The sequence below is a fragment of the Rhinolophus hipposideros genome (assembly GCF_964194185.1).
Source record: "Rhinolophus hipposideros genome assembly, chromosome: 8".
NCBI classification, from domain to species: Eukaryota; Metazoa; Chordata; class Mammalia; order Chiroptera; family Rhinolophidae; genus Rhinolophus; species Rhinolophus hipposideros.
This window is the reverse complement of record NC_138054.1, coordinates 94,680,356-94,700,888: the sequence shown is the minus strand read 5'-3', so window position 1 is coordinate 94,700,888 and position 20,533 is coordinate 94,680,356. Positions and strand designations below refer to the sequence as shown.

Here is a 20,533-nt window from a genome sequence, read left to right as displayed (position 1 = left end):
GCGTTGGCGGCGCGCGCCGGGGCATGCCCCGCGCCTAGGGCCCGGGGGGCGCGCGGGGGGCGCGCGGGGGGCCCGGGCGGCGGCGGGCGCGGCGCGGGGCGCGTGGATGTGGCGCCGGGCCCGGGCGCCGGCGGGCTCCAGCGGCGGGACCCCTTCGCCCCGCCCGCCTTCCCCTTCGCGCCCCCGGGCGAGGCCGAGGCCGCGGCCGTGATCGGCCGGGGCCGGGGCCGGGGCCGCCGCCGGGGCGCCAGGGGCGGCGGCGGGGGCCGCGGGGGCCCGGGCGCGCGGGAGCGGGAGAGGCCCGCGGAATCGGAGCGCACCATGGAGGCGACGGCGGGAGGCCGCGGCGGCTTCCAGCCGCACCCGGGGCTGCAGAAGACGCTGGAGCAGTTCCACCTGAGCTCCATGAGCTCGCTGGGCGGCCCGGCCGCCTTCTCGGCGCGCTGGGCGCAGGAGGCCTACAAGAAGGAGAGCGCCAAGGAGGCGGGCGCGGCCGCGGTGCCGGCGCCCGTGCCCGCGGCCACCGAGCCGCCGCCTGTGCTCACGCACCTGCCCGCCCTGCAGCCGCCGCCGCCCGTGTTGCCCGGGCCCTTCTTCATGCCGTCCGACCGCTCTACCGAGCGCTGCGAGACCGTGCTGGAGGGCGAGACCATCTCGTGCTTCGTGGTGGGCGGCGAGAAGCGCCTCTGCCTGCCGCAGATCCTGAACTCGGTGCTGCGCGACTTCTCCCTGCAGCAGATCAACTCGGTGTGCGACGAGCTGCACATCTACTGCTCGCGCTGCACGGCCGACCAGCTGGAGATCCTCAAAGTCATGGGCATTCTGCCCTTCTCGGCGCCCTCGTGCGGGCTCATCACCAAGACGGACGCGGAGCGCCTGTGCAACGCGCTGCTGTACGGCGGCGCCTACCCGCCGCCCTGCAAGAAGGAGCTGGCCGCCAGCCTGGCGCTGGGCCTGGAGCTCAGCGAGCGCAGCGTGCGCGTGTACCACGAGTGCTTCGGCAAGTGCAAGGGGCTGCTGGTGCCCGAGCTCTACAGCAGCCCGAGCGCCGCCTGCATCCAGTGCCTCGACTGCCGCCTCATGTACCCGCCGCACAAGTTCGTGGTGCACTCGCACAAGGCCCTCGAGAACCGGACCTGCCACTGGGGCTTCGACTCGGCCAACTGGCGGGCCTACATCCTGCTGAGCCAGGACTACGCGGGCAAGGAGGAGCAGGCGCGCCTGGGCCGCTGCCTGGACGACGTGAAGGAGAAGTTCGACTACGGCAACAAGTACAAGCGGCGGGTGCCCCGGGTGAGTGTCCCCGCCGCCCGCTGCGGGCGTGGGAGGGGCGGGTGGGGGGCGGTGGGGACGCCCCCGGGCCAGGGGCTCTGGGTCCGTGCAGGCTGGGACTTGTGCTTCTGCTTTTCTCCCGTGTCAGGGGTCTGCTTTGTTTTAAGCACCGTCAGGGTAGCTTCAGAGCCCCGTTGATGACCGTGTAGCCTGGGAGGAGGCCTCTCCTCCTGCCCGATCTCTGGGGCATGCCTGCTTGTGTGTGTGTGGGGGGGGGTGGGGGGTCGGGGAGACCTGGCCCGGCCTGGTGGGTGGAGAAGCCTTCCTGAGGCCATTGCCCAGATAGGCCCCATGGCGGGGAAGGGCAGGCGGCAGACCTCAGCTGCTCCTGCTCAAGGTCCCAAGAAGTTAGATCTCGTCCAGGCTCAGGCTGGAGGCCCAGGCCTTCTTCTTCAGGGCGGAGAGGAGGGGTCCAGACCGGGTCTGGGCAGAGGGCACTGCGTCGGCCGGCAGCTCCCAGCGTTCCCGACAGAGGGGTTCCTGCCTGTGGTCCCAGGCAGACCGGACTTGGCCGGGCGGAGCCTCTTTGTGCCTTGGAGTCGTGGGAGACAGACTCAAAAGCTAGCCCGTGTTTCCAGGCGCAGTGTCAGGGCTGAGACTCGGCGCCTCCAGCTCTGTGCACCTCCCTAGGCCTGCCTGGGAGCGAATCTAGAGTCCCCGTGCGGGTGAGGGCCACTGGGCACCGGGCTCGGGGCCTGGTCAGCCGGCACCCGGGGTCCGGAGTTGGAGTAGCCAGTGGCCTGAGATTTGTTTTGGACGCGCCCATTTCCTTCTCTCCCTCTCTCTGAAACGCTGGAGGGCGCGGCGACAGGCAGGGAGGGCCCAGCAAAGGCTCTGTTGTTTGCCTGGCAGGGAATCTGTGTGATCGGCCGGCAGCTCCCTGGCCACTAGACGCTGAAACCAATCACTGAAGTCCTCGCCAAGTTTTCACGGCATCTCCCCCTCCCCAAGTATTTGTAACTTTTAAATACAGGGGCTTATTAAATTGCACACACAGAATGCTGCATTGGCTCAGCTATTCTTGGGAGGCCTAATTAATTCAGCTATTGCATCAAACTTTTTTTTTTCCTGAATCTGTGAATAGACGCTCCCGCCCGGTTTTCTCTGGGCGCCCCTCCAGCGGAGTGTCAGTCTTGGAGTGTCAGTCTCGGGGAGCGGAGGAGGGGCTGGGGAAGATGAGGGCTTGGTGGGGGCCACTGCGTGTGTGCGTGTGCAGGCGTGTGCGTGTTTGGTGGCATTTCTGCCCTTGGCTAGGCCAGCGCCCAGGTGGCAGCTGTCTGCAGACTGGGGTTGGGCTGGAGGCTCAGTGGGCAGCGTGGGGTGGTGGGGCTGCTGATTGGGAAGGCTTACGGCGGGCCCTTCGTTTCAAACAGGGAGTTGGCTCTGGGTGCCCTGATGGGCATTACCTTTGAACTGGGAGCTTTTCTGTTTGGGGTGCTCGCACCCACGTGCACGATTGTAGATTCTGGCAGACTGGAGCTGGTGGGCGAGGCCATGGCTGGTCACTTCCCTTCAGAGTGGACAGCCAAGGGTCTTGTCTGGCAGGTGTGTGTGTGTCTGTGCCCGAATCTGGGTCATGTGTGTTTGTGGTCTTGCTGTCTTCCTGGGGTTGGCTGTTTGTCAGCTGCAGAGCCAGGCCCGGGCACCCTTGTAGCAGGCCCTGCCATTCTGGACGCAGATGTCCTTAGGTTTGGGGAAGGCTCTGGATGAGCTCGCAGGACGTACCTCCTGGGGAGAAGGCAGGACGGTCCCTGAGCCACAATCACAGAGGAGCGGCCAGAGCACACTTGCACTCTGGTCATTTCAGCAGATGGTCAGCCTCTCTCTCTTCAGCGAACTCCCTGCGACTGCCCAGAAAGCCCCTTTACTGATTGGAAAGGAATTTCCCAGGTGAAGATGTGCTCTCTGTAAGTGGTTGGGGTCTGCAGGCCTGCCCTCACCACGGGGGCCTGGGCCGCGGCCTGGTGTGCCCCTTGCCAGGCCCTGGCACTATGCGGCCGCCTGTTCGTGCACCCCCAGACCTTGCCCAGCTGGCACCTCTGTGAGCGCTGTGCCCTTCTGGTAGCCCCTGTACCTCAGGGGGCTCTTTCTGGCCGCTGTGCCTGCTTGTCCTATTCTTGGGGTTCTGCCTGCTGCCTTGGCTCTGTGATGGCACGGTTGGGAGTTTTTGGGGTACACGGTCCCCTGTAAATCTTTCGCACACAGCCGTGTGCTCGTGTGTCTAGGTGCCAGGGCACCATGTGAGGAGGAGGGTGTCAGCCTCACTGTGGGGGGAACCATGGCTGTCCAGACTCCAGTCGTTCTGGGAGGAGTGTCCGGGGAAGACCCCCACCCTCGTTTTGGTTTGGTCCTCCCTCTCGCTGTTCATGGGATGTTTTGATGTCTTCACTTCCTTTATAGCTTATTTTAATGTTTTTGATCTGCTGAGGATGAAGACGACAAAGAATGTCCTAGAACTGCTATTTGTAGGGGACATGACTCCCCAGGGGTCTTGGGTTCTGGTGAGATGGAAGTGAGCTTACGTGTGTCCCCGGTGCTGGTGGCCAAAGTGTCACCAGGTCTCTACCAGGCAGACAGTCAGTGCTTCTTTGCCGTCAGCGGTGGAAAGGGGCGGTGATGGGAGTGTCCCTCATGTCCACTCGTCTCCCCTCACCCTGCTTCATGTGCAGCCCGGCCATGGAGGGGTCGTGGTCCCTGGGGTGGCCTCAGTGCCGCTCTGAATGTGGGGTGGGGCCCCGGCTTGGAGCCTGGTTCAGGCAGCCTTCCTCATTGACGGCGCCAGTGTGATGGGCCCAGCATGTGTCCTGTGGTTGTTGGGGTTGCCAGGGTGCTGGGGAGCCACCTCATAGGCCCCCCTGGCTGCTGTGGCGCAGCTGTGGAACCCCAGGGGGAATGCTCCCGCATCCTCACTGTGTCCCTCACTGATGGCGTGACCTTGAGCATGTTGCTTACCCTCTGTGTGCCTCAGTGTTCTCATATGTAGAATGGGCACTGCAATAAGTAGTGGCCACTGTAATGTGTTTCTTGCGGGTATTTAGGTGTCGAGTGTCACGGGGCGGGGGTGGAGACGTGTCGTTGTGCTGCTGGGAACACAAGGCAAGGAAATGAGGGCCTTGGAGCTACCCCTGCCCCTGCTTTAATCGGCCCAGTCGGCCTGCCCCTCCTGCTTGGGCTTGTCTGATGGCGTTTGGGCTAATTTTTGAGCAGCACAGGTTGCTGCTGTCAGTCATAGGGGGGACGTGGGCGCTACGGGCTTGGGTGCTGCCTGGGCAGGGTTCCTGGTCCCTCCTCGCCGGGTGCCCAGGGGTTTCCTTTTCAGGGGGCACCAGGACAGTGCTCTGCTTCCCTGTGGCCCGAGCAGGGTTGCTCTGTGTCCAAGGAACAGGCCCGTCGGCAGTGCTACTGCTGGTGCGCGCTGGCTCTCAGGCCGAGGGAGCACCTCGCTCCCACCCCCCAGTTTGGCACGGCTCTTTCCTGTGGAATGGCTTTGGTCATGTGGCTGGTAGCCCCGCGCTGTGCAGCGCGAGTGGCCACGACTACATTGTCTGACTTCCGAATGCTGAAATGGTTTTGCCTGCATCCCCTGGAGACTTTCTCCTGATCAGAGGGCAGTGTTTTCTCAAAGCAGAGACCTGGGCAGGCTGTTAGCGTGGAGGAACTTGGCGTCGTGCGGTCCCTCTGGGGACGACTGTGGCCACAGGTGTGGAGGCTGCGGGTCCTGACTGAGGGATCCTCTGAGCGCGGTGCCTTTGCTCTTAAGCTGAAAGCACCATGGGAAGAAACGGCATCAGGAATCTTCCGTCAGGCTGGCACGGACTCTGGCCAGCACCCTTCTTCCTGGACCCCCCCTTTTTAATGGGGTGGCTATGTTCATTCTCAGGTCTGGGCAGAGATTTAGGGTCACCTGTCCCTTTGTCCACTTGTTCTACTCTATGTTTTTGTGGGGTCCATAGTAATTTCCTGGTTCCAGACACTTGGCTGAGAAGGGGGGGTACCCTCTCAGGTGGTGCTCTGGATCCCCCACCCCAATGCAGAATGATGGGGTCTGCGAGTCGGTTTAGTCAGGGTGATAGCCCCAGAGCAGAGGTTGGGGGGAGGGTCATCTCAAATGGGGGAAAGAGCAGCTGGAGTGAGGCCTGGTTTCTGCCCTGCGCCCTGGTCGGCCATGTGAGCACGAGGGAGGGTGTGGGGTGCTGGCTGCCATCAGTCTGTCTGCAGTGAGCAGAGCCACGTCTGGGTGGTGGCCCCCGAAAAGGGCCCATCTGCCCGTTTCTAGCACCCGCCTTTGGAGCTGGGCAGGGCCCCTTGCCTTTGGGGGTGTTCCCCATTCCGACGTCTCCTGGGGGCAGCAGGGTCCTTGAGTAGCCCTCACCCCCATCCCTGCTGCCCTCTGGGAGGTGCCTCAGTCAGTATGTGGCTTTGAGAGTCAGGTCATGGGCCTGGGGCGTCTGGGTTTGTCACCCTTCCTGTCACTGCTGTGCAGTGTGCGTGTGCCATGTCAGGTGAGGGCAGACGGGACAGGAAGTGTGGACGTCCGTCCATGGAGTGTGACCCCGGCCCTGCCCCACACCTCTGACCACCGGGTGCTTCCGGCCCGGCCCTGGCTGTCTGGCGTGAGGTGTCAGTGGCCGGCGGCGGCCTCTCTGTGGCCCGACACTGTTACACAAGCGGCAATAATGTGTCTCTTTCTAAGGATTGCGAAAGTTAGGGAGGATTTCTCCACTGAAAGAATTATGCAAGTTTCAACTGAAATGCTTTTTTAAAAAAAGTTTCTTTGTTTTGAGTCAAAATACAGAGGCCGAACTATTTCCTTAAGATCCGTGAGAGCTGGAGGAGGGGGAGGAGGAGGAAGCCTCTGTTCTTCCTGGGGCCCTGCCCTCCTGCATGGCCGGGCACCGGGCACGTTAGGGTGCATGCCGACTGGCGAGACTGGCAGCTGGGCGCGGCCTCCCCTGCTCCCCTTGTGTTGTCTGTGAACCTGCTCAGATGTGGGGGGCGGGCCAGAGTGGCAGAGGGAACAGGAAGTCATTCCCCAGGAGTGCGGGGCGTGGGGCGGCGTGCGGCCAGCTGTGTGTTGGCCTGGCCGGGTCTGAAGTGGCTTCCGTCAGCCTTGGGTGAGAGCCGCCCCTGGTGTGGGTGGGAGTGGAGTGGACGGTGGGGCCTGGGCGGGGCCACGCTCACCAGGTGGCTGCGGGAGCACAGCCTCCCACCCGACCTCTCGCAGGTTGGGCCCCCACGGAGACCAGCTGTGGCTTTCAGGTGCTGTGGTGCCCCTAGGAAGCACCGAGTGCGGCCCTTGGGCGGGCAGAGGAAACCTCAGCTCTGACGGTGCCTGCTTTTCTGAGGCCGTGGGACGTGGTTCTGCAGAGCTCTGGTTTCACAGCGGCCAGGACAGCTGCGGCCTGTTCTGCTGCACTAGACTTACTGGTTTTCCAGGCAGCGTTGCTGGAGCGCTCAGTGAGGTGGGGCCTTGCTGGTTGCAGAACCTAGGGGCCCGGGGGGCCTCCAGCTCTGGGGGTCGCCTCCAGCTCTGGGGGTCGCCACCGCTTGTGTCTGCTTAGTAACTAAAAGGAAGGCCCCAGACTCGGATGGGAAGTTTAAATGAGATGGTGGGGATGAGGGTAACATCTGCAAGAAGGAGCAGAGTGGACGGGGCCCCCGCCTGTCACTTGCAGCGCGTCCTGTGGATGGGGTCTTCAGGAGGGGTCTTGCCGAGCCTGGAAACAGCTGGGACGGCCTGGTGTGTGGCACGTGTATGTTCTTTGGTTGTAGCTGCTTGACTCGCAAAGATTCGGAGAAAGCTGTGAGGTCTTCCTTTTGCCACTGTCGATAAGGATTCAGGAAGTGTCGGTGTGACTCTGGGCGCATAGCCCACAGTGGTCTTGGTTCTCTGAGGTTGTGTGGTTGTGGTTGTGTTGTCTGCCTCGCGGGGGCAGGGGGGGCTCGGTCACGGCTGGGTTCCTAGTTCCGGGCCCTGAATAATACCCGTTGAGTGAGTCATGGAGGCATGAAATCATTGATTATCAGGGTTTATTGACAACTCCTGATGGCTAGACCAGGAAAGGTCGAGAACCTTTCTTGGGGGTGCAATTGGGAGTCCGGAGGTGTCACTCGTCCTTGCCCTGGCTGTATTTTGAAGGAGGTGGCTCTCTCAGATCTGGGCGGGGCACGTGGAGCCTGGGGCCACGCGGGATGGCTCGGCTGCGGCCTGTCCGGCGGTGCTATCTGTGCTCCGGCTCCACCTGGACAGGCCTCGCTGTGGCACCTGCCCTGACGTGGCTTCCACTGGGACGTTGACTGGCTACTTTGAAAGCAACATCTTTTGTTGATAATTGGCTTCCTGCTTGTTGCAGAGAAACGGGGCAGCGGCAGGAGTGGTGGGAGGTCAGCACCCTCGTCGGCTTAGTTCTACCCTGAGGGTCAGTGAAGCCACAGGCTGTTGGAGCTTGGGCAGTCTGCGGGCCTAAGGTGCCAACGGCTCTGGAGTGTGCGCCCCGAAACCCCCATGGTGTGGGGGCACGCAGGAACTGGGCTCAGCCCCCGGGAAGCACATTAGGAGTGCAGGCGGGGGGTGGACGTGTGTGGGGGGCAGCCACCAGGTGTCAGGTTTTCCCCCGTGCCACGTCAACCTCCCTCTGCCCCGGAGGAGCTGTCGGCTATGTCGTCACAGGAACCAGTTTGCTGTGACTTGGCGTCAGGACGGTCGCCTGGAGCTGGACTGTCAGCGTGGTTTCCTCTGCACCCCGTCCTCCCAGCCAGGTGGGGGGCTCCCCCAGGCCCCCGCAAGCCACGCAGCCCAGCGCACTCAGAGAGCAGTTTGCTGGGGCGGGCAGCACGTTCCAAGAGGGCTGAGGTGTCTTGCTTCACGTGCAGTGACCTTGGGCCAGGAAACGACTGGAATTCCGGAGCGCCCCATACATCCCTGCAGGCAGGCACAGCCATGCCTGGCCCGACGGGCAGCAGGGACCTGCAGCCCTGAGGCCGGCAGTGCTGGGTGACCTGCAAGAGCCCGTTGTGGGGACTGGCGTCTGCATCTCCCTGGGGAGCAGTGGCAGCCTCTCCGGCCCGGTCGTTGTGGGTTTGCTGTCACTGCAGCCTTCCTGTCATGGTCCCAGCCCCGTGGCACTGTTTGTGGGTGAGGCATCCACGTGGAAGGCAGGGGTGATGGAGTGGACGCCAGGTCGCGTCCCCCCCCCCGCACCCCCCCTCCCAGTGTGCTCGCTCTGTCTGCGCAGAGCTGGAGTTCGCTGTGAAGGCCCTTCTGCCTGTGGCCCTCCCCGTGGCCTTATGGTCCCAAAGAGTGGCAGCCGTGGAGAGAACAGCAGTTACGTGGACAGTGGGTTGTGGAGTCCTCAGTACACACTGTACCGGAAGGAATGTTTGCGGCCACCTCGCTGTCTGGGCCTGCGGTGCACGGCCGGGCCCTGAGAGCCCGGGTCAGCTGTGGCCGCCTGCCCTGGCCATGTGGGCACTTGCCCTCCTGTGCTCGAGCCCGGTTGGGCTCCTTCCCCAGACTGGAGCTCCCAGCCACAGAGCGAGGCCGCGGGTTGTAGAAGGTGAGTGTGGTTTTTGGGATCCGAGCCGTTGCCACCAGTGGGGTGAATGTGTCTCCCCAGCAGCAGGGCCAGCCCTCGGCAAACATGCCCAGGCCCAAGGACAGCCCGGCAGTCAGGCCTCCCTGCCGGGGAAGCTGGGCCCGTCACTGGGGGAGGACAAGTGTGCTTCTCCCATGTGCGGTTCTGGAACCCTCTGGAAGTTCCCTGCTGGGGAGGTCAAGGCAGGTGTGCTGGTCAGGGGGGGTGTCTGGGCTGGGGTGAGGGACGTGCCCCAGGCTGGCCGCCCTCCTGGGGTGGGGCACCCCTGCCTGGTGTCGGGTCTCTGAGGCCCCAGCCTGTGGCCAGATTTGCCCTGCCCTCCCAGCTGCCACCCCCGCTGCCTGGCATTACAACCTAAAAAAATTATACTCCCAAGTTGAATGATATGCAAATGTAGTCAATTAAGCGAGGGGATTTTAATTAGCAGTTTAAGTTCATGTGTGAAGTGCCTGCCTTAATTACTTGACAGTTTTGTTGTAAATTTGCTAAGTTTTTTTTTGCAGAACTATCAAAACTGTGATTTTTTTTTAACATCCTTGAATGCAGTAAGTGTCGCCCAGCTTGCCTGACCCTGGTCGATTTTGTCTGAATTTATAAAACTCTTGAAACTGTGAAAGGAAGGTAAACCGAGGGTCGCCTCCAAGCGGCTCAGTGAGTTCAGGGGCGCTGATCCCTGGAGGAACTGGAGGTCGTCCTGGGCTCTGGGGTGGAAGACAGCTCGCCCGCTCCCAGCTTGGGGCCAGGAATATGCGAGAGGTGCCCAGCGGAGGCCCAGGTGGGACGACGGGAGCAGCAGCCACGGAGCCCAGCCCTGGGGAGCTGTGGGTGGAGCCTGGGTCCCTGGGTCCCTGCATCACACACCAGGGTGTCTGATGCCAGCTGCAGGCCCCAGGGAGTCGGAATCTTGTACATGGGTTGCGGGTGAGACGCAGTGTGCAGGCGGTGTGTGCGGGCCGCGCAAGGGGTGTGGGCCGGGCACTGCGGACCCCGGAGGCTGAGGAACAGTGGGAGCAGCAGGGCAGGCACACAGTGTGCCTCTTGTCCTCTGAGGGACCTTGGCTGTGTGGCCCTGCGGCTGTGGACACAGGCCTGGAGGGCTGAGGAGGGGGCGCAGGCAGCGCCTGGGGGCTCGGTGAGGGGCGGACCAGGTGCTTGGTGGTCGGGAGCAGGCCTGGGCCTCTGCTTTGCTGTTTAAACTTTGAGAGAAGTCCGGGGCAGAAAAGCAATGTGCTGCTGGGCCAACAGGCGTCACTGCCCCGCAGGACTGACGGCCTGAGTTCCCGGCACCCCCGCCGGGCAGGGTCGGCCAGGGGGGTCCCTCAGAGTCATCGCGTCGTGTGTGAGCGCTTAGAAGTGTAGTGTTAGGGTGGCGTGTTCTGGCCGCCACCCTGCAGAGACGAGTTAAGGCGTCCTGCGCCCGGTCCAGCAGCTACCACCCCTCGACCTCCCCCTCCTGTGTTGTGAAAAGCACGTCCCAGGCAGCATCCGGCTTCAGATTCAAGTGTCCCAGGGTCTGTTTAACAGATACGGGATTGTGGAAAGTCAGAGGCGCGGTGCCATTGGCGTCCCTGACAAAACCGATGGAAGTTCCTGGCGGCACAGGTGCCGCTGTCCAGACCCCCTTCCGGACCCCCGCTGTCGCTTTTGCAGCTCTGGGCACGCGTGCCTCTTGTGTGTGCACACGTATGTGCATGTGGACAGCCACGTAGCGTTTGTCAGCGTTTGGTGCTGTTGAGGGTCTGGAATTTATTGAACTTCCGGGGCATGTGCTTTTCTTATCGTTACGCGTGATGCTCCGGGAGTAGCTCAGCACAGATGTGACAGTGTGGAATGTCACTGCACACTGGCTGCTACCTGCCTCGTCCCCACCCAGGTCACGAAACGCACTGGCACCTTCCTCTTACTGTGTTCCTCCGGGACATGCCATCCTTAGTGTCCCCTCGTGTCTGCACCTGTGTCTCAGCACAGCTGCCGAGGCCGCAGTCTGCAGTGCTCATCCGTGCCGGTGCCAGGCTCTCACCGGGGCGCTGGGCGCTCCGTGTCCCGGCCTCGCTGCCTGCTCTGTGGCTTGGCCATGTGAGCAAACCAGCCGTCTTGTGTTGGTGGGCATTCGGGCTTCCCGTGTGGTGCCATCGGACAGGAGAGCAGAGAGTTCTTGGCCCACGTGTGCATGTGCGCTCGGGTGGAGCCCAGGAGTGAAATGGCTGAGTCGCTGAACTGATTTTGGAAGCAGTCACAGCGGCTGGCCGTCACCTGCAGGGCAGAGCCTGTGACCCGTGGTGGCCCAGCGCAGTTGGGCTACGAGCTCATCTCCGACACAGGTAAGCTCACCGTGGGGTGTTTCGTGCAGAAGATTTGATGGTTTGTCCAGGGGAGGCGCACGGCCAGCCTGTGACCCTCTCGTGTGTCTTTATGTTCGTACACAGTAGACACGGGCATGCATGTCTTTTGTGTCTCCAGGCGCGTGGGGTGACCATATGCTTAAATCTTTGTGCACATTCTTTTCCTTTGACTAAATTTCTTGGGGTGATGTTGGTTAATGTCATCAGATGCGTTTCAGGTGTCGCACTCCATAGCCCGCCGTCTGTGTGGTTAGTGCACTGTGTGTGCGCACATTTCTGGTCGTTTCCTCAGCCGACTCTGACCCCCAATGGCCTTTCTAAGGGGTCTTGAGTTTTACGCATTCCCCAGACTTGCTCTGACTGGTGTTCTGGGGCACACGCGCGCAGACCTGCCTCCTTACAGCCAGATGGTGTCATTCCGACACACTGTTGTGTGGCTGTCACCACCATCATCTTCCCAGACGGGAACTGTGTCCTCAGGAAACACGCGCCGTCCCACCAGCCCCAGCCCGGCCCCCCGCTGCCGCCTCCCGGTCTCTGTGAACCTGGCCTCTCCAGGTCCCCAGAGGAGTGGACTCATAGCGTCTGTCCTTCTGTGTCTGGCTTGTTCACGGAGCACAGTGTCCTCCAGGCCCACCCACGCTGTGGCGGGCTCAGTGTCACCATCCTCGTCAAGGCCGAGTGATACCCCACGTGCAAACACACCACACGTGTGTCCACTCGTCCGTGGTGGACGCTCGTCTTGCTTCCACATTTGGGCCGTTGTGAGTAACTTACGCTGCTGTGAATGTGGCTGTGCAGGTCCCCGCTTTCAGTCCTTTTGGGGACACACCCAGAGGTGGGGTTGCTGGGTCGTCCGGTCGCTCTGTGTTTAACTCTGAGGAGCCTCCACACCGTTTTCCGTCACGGCTGCACCGATTTCCATCCCCACAGCAGCGCGCAGCTTTCCATCCTCTACGCCCTCATCAACACGTGTTAGGTTCTGGGGTTTCTTGTCATTGGGCCCTCATGGGGGTGAGGTGGGGTCTCTGGTTGGATTTGCGTTTCCCGACATCGTGTCACGTGCTCGCTGGCCGCGTGTGTCTTCTCTGGGGAGGTGTCTGTTCTGAGTCCTTCGCCGTTGTTTGAACTGCTCTGTACTGTGCTGCTGTAGTTGTCCACGTAGGCTGGATGTTGGTCTCATCACACGTGCGAGACTGACGCTCTGTCTGTTGCCATGTCCTGGCCCAGCCGTCCCTCTGTGCTAGAAGTCAGGCTGCTCCAGCCTCAGCCTGGGATGTCACAGGCAGGGGCACCTCTCGCTGGAGACCCCATGTGCCTCGACCCTGCCCTTTCTCGGTGGCAGTGACCTGCTGGTGGCACAGGGCAGCGAGTCTCACTGTGGAAGGCAGCGCCTACTGTGTGCTGGGCCAGGCCCCCAGGGGAGCAGACCTGCAGGCCACGGGGTCAGTTGGTGGGCCTGCAGCCGCCTTTGCTTCCCGGGGAGACCTTAGCCTGGGGGTGGGGGAAGGGCGGCAGGCGGGCTTGGGGCTCCTGGGGTGGTCGGACCACACCTCATGCACCTTTCTCCTCTCTTAAGTCTCTGTCCTGCCAATTTCTGGAGAAAGTTCTTTTGAAAAGAATAAAAGGAGGACGGAGTAACTGAAAGTGAAATGCCTCACCACACAAAGACCTCGCTCCTTTCTTTCTCATCTCGGCACCAAATGTGTGGGACCCAGAGCAGGGGGACACCCACGCCTGCCCCTTGGGCTTGACCCCGCCTGTTCCTTGGAGGGTGGAGGAGAGAAGCCCAGGGCTGCTGGGCCGCAGGAGGGCTGGCGCTGGCAGGACGGAGGGAGGTGGGCAGCTGAACTCCAGTCGAGCGTGGCTCTAGGAGAGTCAGGAGCCTGGGAGCCCAGGACCGCGACCTGCAGCTGCTGCTCCTCGTCCCTCCACCTCTGGACGCCATTCCCCTCGAGGGCGGGGCTCACGGCCCCACGTGGGCGGTTCAGTCCGCCCACAGTTTGCACTAGCTTGGCTCTTTGGTGCCAGGAGGTTGTGGTGACAGGTGGCCTGGATGATGCCAGTCCTTCCAGGCGGGCTGTGTGCTGTTAGCGCTAGCACCTTTCAGGTAGGCAAGTGTGCACGTGGTCCTGGCTGTGAGTCTCGAGGGGGAAGCCACATCCGTTCCCCCAGCCCCGAAGGGTGGGTCCCACTGCCTCTCCGGGCGTCGGGGCCTGGACCGTCACCTTGGCCAGGACAGGTGGTGCCCACGCGGCCTGTGTTCCCCTCCCCAGGGCCACCCTGACCGAGCCTATGACTCAGCCATGGCAGCCATTTCCGTTCCTTGGTTTCCAAACGCCCGGTCTTGGCCTCCTGCGTCTGGAGCAGGCCTGCACCTCGGAGGGCGGGTTCCTGGCTGCAGTGACCACTCGGCTCTTTTGTCCAGCTTTGTCTTAGCTGTTGAATATTAATGAGGGGCCAGGGTGTGAGGGCGGCACCACCGAATGGCTCTTGAAAGGAAGGGCCTCGATTTTTGTTTTATAGCTACGCTGGGGTCCTGCCTGCTGGGTGGGGTGACGCCACTGGTTGGATTCCAAAGGACAGCCAGGCGCCAGGCGCCCGGCAATGGGAGCTCGGGCCGTGGGAGCCTGGGCCGTGGGAGCCCAGCAAGGGCCTCGGAGCAGCTCTGGGAGGGTGGCTCTCTGTTTGGGTTAAAGAGAGACAGTTGGAAATCTCTGAGGCCACTCACTACCTGCTGCCCACACGTAAAATGCACACCACTGTCTTCAGCTCTGATTTTGAGGTACTCTTTCCTTCCCCTGCCTTTGTGTAGATAGTCGTTGGTATAACTTTTGGTATTTCTGGTCAAGGAGAAGTTTCTAGAAGTTTGAGAGAAGCAGCACAGCTTGGTGGGGGCATGGGTTCTCAAAACCTGATCCTGGGGCCCGGACCCCAGCTCGGCCACTTCCTCACTCCCAGGTCTCGGTTCACATCCCTTTCCCGGGCCTTGATTTCCCCGTCTGTGAAAGGGGCTGATTGGAGCGCCTGTCCCTGCATTGGTGGCTGAAGGTCTGACCATGCAGCAGCTTGCAGCTTGCAGCTCTCTGCAAAGCTGGGCTTTCCATCCAGCTGTCCCAGGAGCCCGCTGGGGCCACGTGTGGGCATACGAGACAGGTGCGGTGGCCTCCCCAGGCCAGCTAGGCCAGCCGGATGGATGCCAACAGGTGCTGTGAGGGACGCAGAGGGTATGCCAGGCAGCAGGCACATGAGTGGACTCAGGCTGGTGCTGTCCCACAGTGGCCACTCCTCCTGGGCCCTAAGGCCTTAGCCAACTTGCACGGGACAGTGTTTGCAGGGAGGGGTGTGATGGTGCGTCTGACCTGGTCCTTTTGGGGGGTCCCCACAGCCCCTGCCTCACCTGTAGGGATGCTGGGAGCCACCACTGTCCTGGAAGCCACCATCATGTAGGCTGATGATGTCACAAGTCCTGGGCCCTGTGGGCAGGCCAGGTGTGCACAGGTGAGGTTGGCTTCACAGAGAGCTGTGCCAGTAAGTTGGTGCCCGTGACAGGCTTTGGGAGTCGCTTCTCTGCCGAGTGCGACCTTCAGGTGATGCCCTGGTTGGAGAGAAGGCCAGCGTTCTGTCTCATACGGGGATGGTGGGGCGTGTTTTTAAGGGGGACAACTTTCGATATTCTGCAAGCAGTGATTTTGGTAGATGAGGCAGCAGTGGTCTGCTCCTCTCCCACAGCCTGATCTGAATGGGGTGGAACTGACCCCAGGGTAGATCTTACTGGGAAAAGGGAGTTTGTTCAGAAAATGAGAAAAAGGCAGGCCGGAAAGAAGCAGCTTAGCTCGTTTCCCTGTCAGGCTGCTGGGCGCTGTCTGGGAGCTTGGGGACAGAGTAGGGCCCGTGAGACAGGTTCATGGAGCTGGCTTCTGCGATCGTCACGAGCCCTGGCCTGACCGAGGGTGGGGCTGCAGTGCTGCCACCTGTTCTCCCAGGTCTGCAGGCACATTGGATTCTTGGATCGTTGTGCCAGAGCTGAGCTGGGATTTAAGATCTGTTTTTGTACCCGAGGTTTGTTACCATTCAGGAAATTGGGAATTTTTAGAGTTGGGTGTCATGCTGCTGTTTCACGTTGGATGCTTTTGGCTGCCTGTTCTAGAAGAATTACTAAACGTGTCTTACGTACTGAGGGAGTTGGTTGTCCTGCACCGCCCGAGCCCCAGACGTGGCCCTAGCTAGGCTGTGCTCGGCACTGGCATGCATTGTTGGCACGTGTTCTTGCGTGTTCCCATGTGTCCTCATGTTGCTGTGGCCGCGGCCTCCCAGCCAGGGGAGGAGCAGAAGCCAGCCGTCGGTGAGCCGCCACCTGTGCTCATTTAGGCTGATTCACTCTGAACCCTCTGCAAAGCCCCAGTGAAGCTGCAGGAGGCCTGTCCCACCGGTTTACCGCTGCTGACGCCGGGACACGCAGCCTGCGCTCGCCTGTGCTCCACCTTGTGAGTTCCCTACGACCAAGGGCGTCATGGCGTGGCCACAGCACGGTGACCGCCTGGGGCCAGCCTGAAGCCCAGGCCTGCTTGCCCCTTTCCCCACACGGTCCTTTCTCAGCGGTGTGTTTCTGTCCAGGGCCCAGCAGGCCACACCTTGCGGTTGGGTCATCTGTCCCAGAGGCCCCTTTCTTCTGGGTCCCTCGTGTCCTTTGGACCTTCACAGCGCTGGTGCATTTGGAGGGCTGTCCTATGGATTGTCCCCCGAGTTGGCGTGGCTGGCATGTCCCCTGGTTGGGCTCAGGAGTGGCATTTTGGGTGGGGGCCCTGCAGTGCCACCACGTTCTCCCCCGTGCGCTGGGGCGGAAGGCTCAGATGCCCGCCTCCCATTGGGGTTGGTGACTTTGGTCATGCTCGTGGGTGGGGTCTGCCTTTTCCCTCCATGGTTAATAAGTTACCCATGGGGAGACTTTAGACCCTGTCAGCATCCTGTCCCCGTGAACTTTCTCCCGGTGGGTTCAGTGTCCCTCACAACCATGCCGAACCCAGTTCGATTGTCGTCGCTCTCCACCTCCCTCCTGCCTGCTGGGCAATGTCCTGGGGACCAGGCTTTCGAATCCAATTCGTTACAGTGTTGCACTCCATTTTTGTCATTTTGATGTCTGAATTGTCCCTTTTGGCCACCTACTGAGACTCAGTCCCTCCTGATGTCCCCCCCCCCCCCCGAAGTCCTCCCCCCCCACCCTTACACCTCATGGCAGCCCGTCTATTCCTCAACCAATCGCTCTGGGGGAACCAGATCACCAGGGTGGTTTGAACTGTTTTGCTGCTCCAGACAGGGCCACATCCTCCTGCCCAGCCACAGCCCCTGCTGAGGGGCTGCCAACCTGTGGGGTTGGGGTTGGGTCATGGCAGGCAGCAGCCATTCACGGCAAAGTACTTTCTGCACGTGAATGCTGGCTCTTTTCCACATCTCATTGTCGTAGGTCATTTATAGAAACTGAGCCACTTCCTCCTGCTCCGTGGTTTCCTCTGGCTCCTGTCTCCAGGGGCCTCCCACGCCACCCGTCCATAGACATTTCACTGTCCCCGACAGTGGCCGGGCTGCAGCCTCTGAGCCCAGAGCCCATGCCTGCTCCTCTGTGAGCTCTACCCTTGGTTGTGCCCAGACACGCTGTGCCGTTTCCTGGGCTCTCACGCTCTTTGCCAGAATGTTCTCCCGTGTTTTGCACACTGTGCTGGGAGGCTTCCGTGGAGTCCTGCCCCTGGATCGTGAGTGGCAGGTGGGGTTGGGAGGGAAAGGGCGCCAGGGCTGGGCTGCAGCACCCTTCAGACACTTGTCACTCTGATTTGCGTTGGGGTTGAGAGGATTGAGAACTGTTTTCACACACACCTCGTTTTAAAACTAACCTAATCCTACCTTAGATTTTTCAAAGCCTGTACAGCAAAAAGGGTCCCTTCATTTTGAGCTTCCCCGGGAAGGATGAGAGCACGTGGAGAGCGTTAGGATGAGGATGTGCTCTTGGTGAGGCCTGATCGTCTGAAGGTCCTCTGGGCCCTGCGGGGGGGCCAGGCTCCCGACAGGTGCCTTATGGCAGCTGGGGAGGCTGCCCCCAGTTCTCAGGCCTGTGCTGGGCACACTTGGCCTCCCAGGGAGCAGCCTGGGCCCTGGACCCCACCTGGCACAAGGCGGGGTCCCTGTGGAGCTGCCTAGGGCTTTCGTCCGCCTGAGCTGCTGACAACGGAGTAATGTCAGGATATTTAGCAAAAAACGTCCACCTCAGTGATTTGTGGCTGAAGACGTAGGAGCTGTGTGACCTGGCCTCCTGCTCAGGCCTTTCTGGCGCAGTCCGTGGGCCTCCAGAGGACCAGGCCCGTATCCCACGGCCCCTCTCAGTGTGGGTCGGGTTTCCCAGCCAGGGCCTGTTCCAGAAGAGCCTGTCCCTGGCTCCAGCTCATCAGTAGAAGATTATGGACACTGAACCTCGTGAGAAGAAGCGAGGGCTGCCGGACTGGAGTGAGGTCTCCTCGGCACGGCTTCATCAGTCGCTTTGTCTGTTCCCTTGGCTCCCGTGCACCGCGGCCTGAGACCACCGTCTCCCACGCCAGCCTCCACGTTCAGTGAGAGTGGGTGTCAGGGAGCCAGGTGCACCCAGCCCGCGGGATCTGAGTCCTTTCTGGGGGGGCCGTAACAGCATTTGTCTCGGTTACCAGCTTTTGATGTGCCCCTTGTTCACTTATCCCCGGGCCAGGCGTTCCACGAGGGGAGAGGGACGTGGACTGGGTCTGTCCTCAGGAAACCATGTGCCCACCGGAGTTCTCTCCAACCCTCCTGCACACACAAGCCCCGTCCCCAAGGCTGTGGCCTCCACCAGGGGCCTTGCTTTTTTTCCTGAGGACATGTCCTAACATGTGCGTTTATTAATGTAGCCACTTGCCTGGCTATCCAGAGGCCTGAGACGGGCAGGAATGGACCATTTGGAAAGGATGAGGAGGCAGAACTGGCTGGTGCTCTCTAGTGGTGCTGTGTGCTGGCCGCTGCGCATTCCCCAGCCATCTGCAGGGGCCCTGGTGCTGGCATGTGACTGCGTGATGGGCAGAATGGGGCTCTTGCCATGTGCCAGCAGCTGGCCCACCAGCACTACCCAGTGCTGTCACTTGATGCCCCTGCCCCCCTGGGGTCAGTTTCTGCAGTGCCTGTTGAACCAGACACCTTCATTTGGACGCTTGAGGGGATGTGGCCCCGGGAGCCCATACTTGAGTGGGAAGGAACCCCACAGCTGCCAGTTGACAGTGAGGAGTGTGGGGGGAGTGCAGGTGACCTGTCAGCAAAGGCCTGGCCAGGCTGTAGTGCGGGAGGTCCCTGTGCCCGCTGGACCAGAGTGGACGTCAGGGCCAGTGCTTCCTGCCGGAGGAGAAGGCTCCCTGTTCCTGCACACACTTCACACCCACGAATCTTGGCCTGCCCTGGTGGCCCACTCGGAGGGCTTTTCTCGTGCTGTGGGACCATCCCAGCCCCACGTGCCCGATCACGGGCTGTCATTGTGTTGGCCTGGCTGTGCCGTTACCTCGGGACGTGAGCATACGTAGCGCTCTGCCCCCTGCTTTCCAGTCAGAGAAGGGCCCCCTTCCAGAGGGGCCAAGAGTAGACAACCAGACCTCCTCCTGGGTCACCAGGAGAGCCCAGGTGTGACAGAGGAGGTAGGGCCACCGCTCTGCCATGGGGCAGTGGTCTTGTCCTGTTGGAGGACCTTCGTGGGCCTGGAGCTGCGCTGTGCGTAGTTTCACATGCCCCAGGCACGTTCCTAAGTGGCCTCTGGCTGGATTCAGGGCTACAACGGCTTTGTTTCCTGGCGCCATTTTGAGACACGTGGGAGTTGCTTGTATAGTAGATTCTGAAGGGCCTAGAAAGGCCGTCGTAGAGAAGAGGCTGCAGCCAGATGAGCCTGCTCGGCGTGTTGGCTGGGTGGGCCTGCGTTCCTCCCACTCAGCACACTGTCCTGCCCTCGGGCCGGCCCCTCTGCCCTCAGATGGCCTCAGCGGGCTGGGAGCCCAGTGACGGAATCTGTCACCAGCGTTGGGCCGGTGGAAGGAGCTGGTCCCAGGCCTCCTGCCTCACTGCGGAGCACACCAGGGCCCCTCGCTCTGCATGTCCCGTGTCACAAGCTGCATAGGGGCCCCTCACCTAATCACGGTCGTCGACGCACCTCCCTATCCTCGAGCGCCCAGCAGCGGTGCTGCCACTTCCCCGGTCGCCACAGACAGCTCAGGACCCTATCTAGATGTTGATTTGGCTGCTTTTCATTTCAACGGGCTCGATGCTCACTCTGGACATGCTGAAAACCATACCCGGATGTCAGACTGTCCTTGTGTACACTCCTGGCCGTCACTGCTGCCTCTGGGAGTGGACTAAGTGGCCAGGGCGTGGGAGCTGAGTTAGAATCTTCTCTTTGCTTCTGCCATCCTCACGGCCTAGGCCAAGGTGCCTGCTGTGACTCAGCATCTGCAGGTAGGATTGCGGTGCCCTGGGTCAGCACAGCCATGGCGGCTCTTTCTCCAGACACCTGGTTCCTGCGGGCGGCAAGGTGGCCTCTCGCCCTGCACTGCCCGCAAGACCTGGTCTGGCGTGTGATGGGAGTTGTGCACTGGTGCCCTGCGCCCCAGGCATGCTGATGTCACTTCTCCGTCTGTCTGGGGTTTGAGGGTGTGATACTTGTTCATATCACAGTGTGGGAGTTCTTGTCACCTTTTATTGTCACTTAAGTCATCTGTGGACAAGCTCTATGGCTAACGGGCTAATAGCACAAACCAGGCGTCCCCATCCAGTTCTCCCTCCTTGGCCTCTTGCGAGGGCTTCCTGCTCATCCTTCTGTTGACCCCACGTTTCTTTGTCACCTGTGCTGGCGCTTCCTGCAGCCTGTGCCCTCCACCTGTCCGGGCCGGCCTACATCCTGTGTCTCAGGTTTGATAAATCCGTCTTTTGTCCCAATTATTATGACTGGGGGGCCCTCTTCACCCTGAGCTGGCGTAGGTGTTCTGACCTCACTTCCTGCCTGCTCCACCCTGGGTCCTGCGTCCTGACCTCACTCCTCTTGGTCCTGTGTCCTGAAGTGGGTCTGGCTTTTCTGCTCCCCTGCATGGTGTCTCTGGCCTCGTCCTGGAGCCCCACTCCCCCTGCCCAGGAAGCCAGTGTGCGGGACTAGGTGTGTGACCTGCTTCCTTCCTTTCCAGCCTGATGCCTGGAAGGTGGCCGCACACGGGCTTGGCCTGCAGGCCGTCTGGTCCT

The 20,533-nt window shown here is 61.4% G+C and overlaps 1 protein-coding gene across 2 annotated transcripts in view; it reads left to right on the top strand.

Moving 5' to 3' along the window:
- The first annotated feature begins 230 nt into the window (after positions 1 to 230).
- Positions 231 to 20,533, top strand: part of SKI (SKI proto-oncogene) — a 63,435-nt gene continuing 43,132 nt past the window's right edge. Inside the window, exon 1 of one of the 2 annotated variants that reach the window (XM_081055079.1) lies at positions 231 to 1,293. In XM_081055079.1, coding sequence (XP_080911205.1) covers positions 322 to 1,293 — 972 coding nt within the window. In that variant the 5' untranslated portion in view covers positions 231 to 321. The remainder of the gene's footprint in view (positions 1,294 to 20,533) is intronic. The other variant, XM_081055080.1, reaches the window with a different exon arrangement.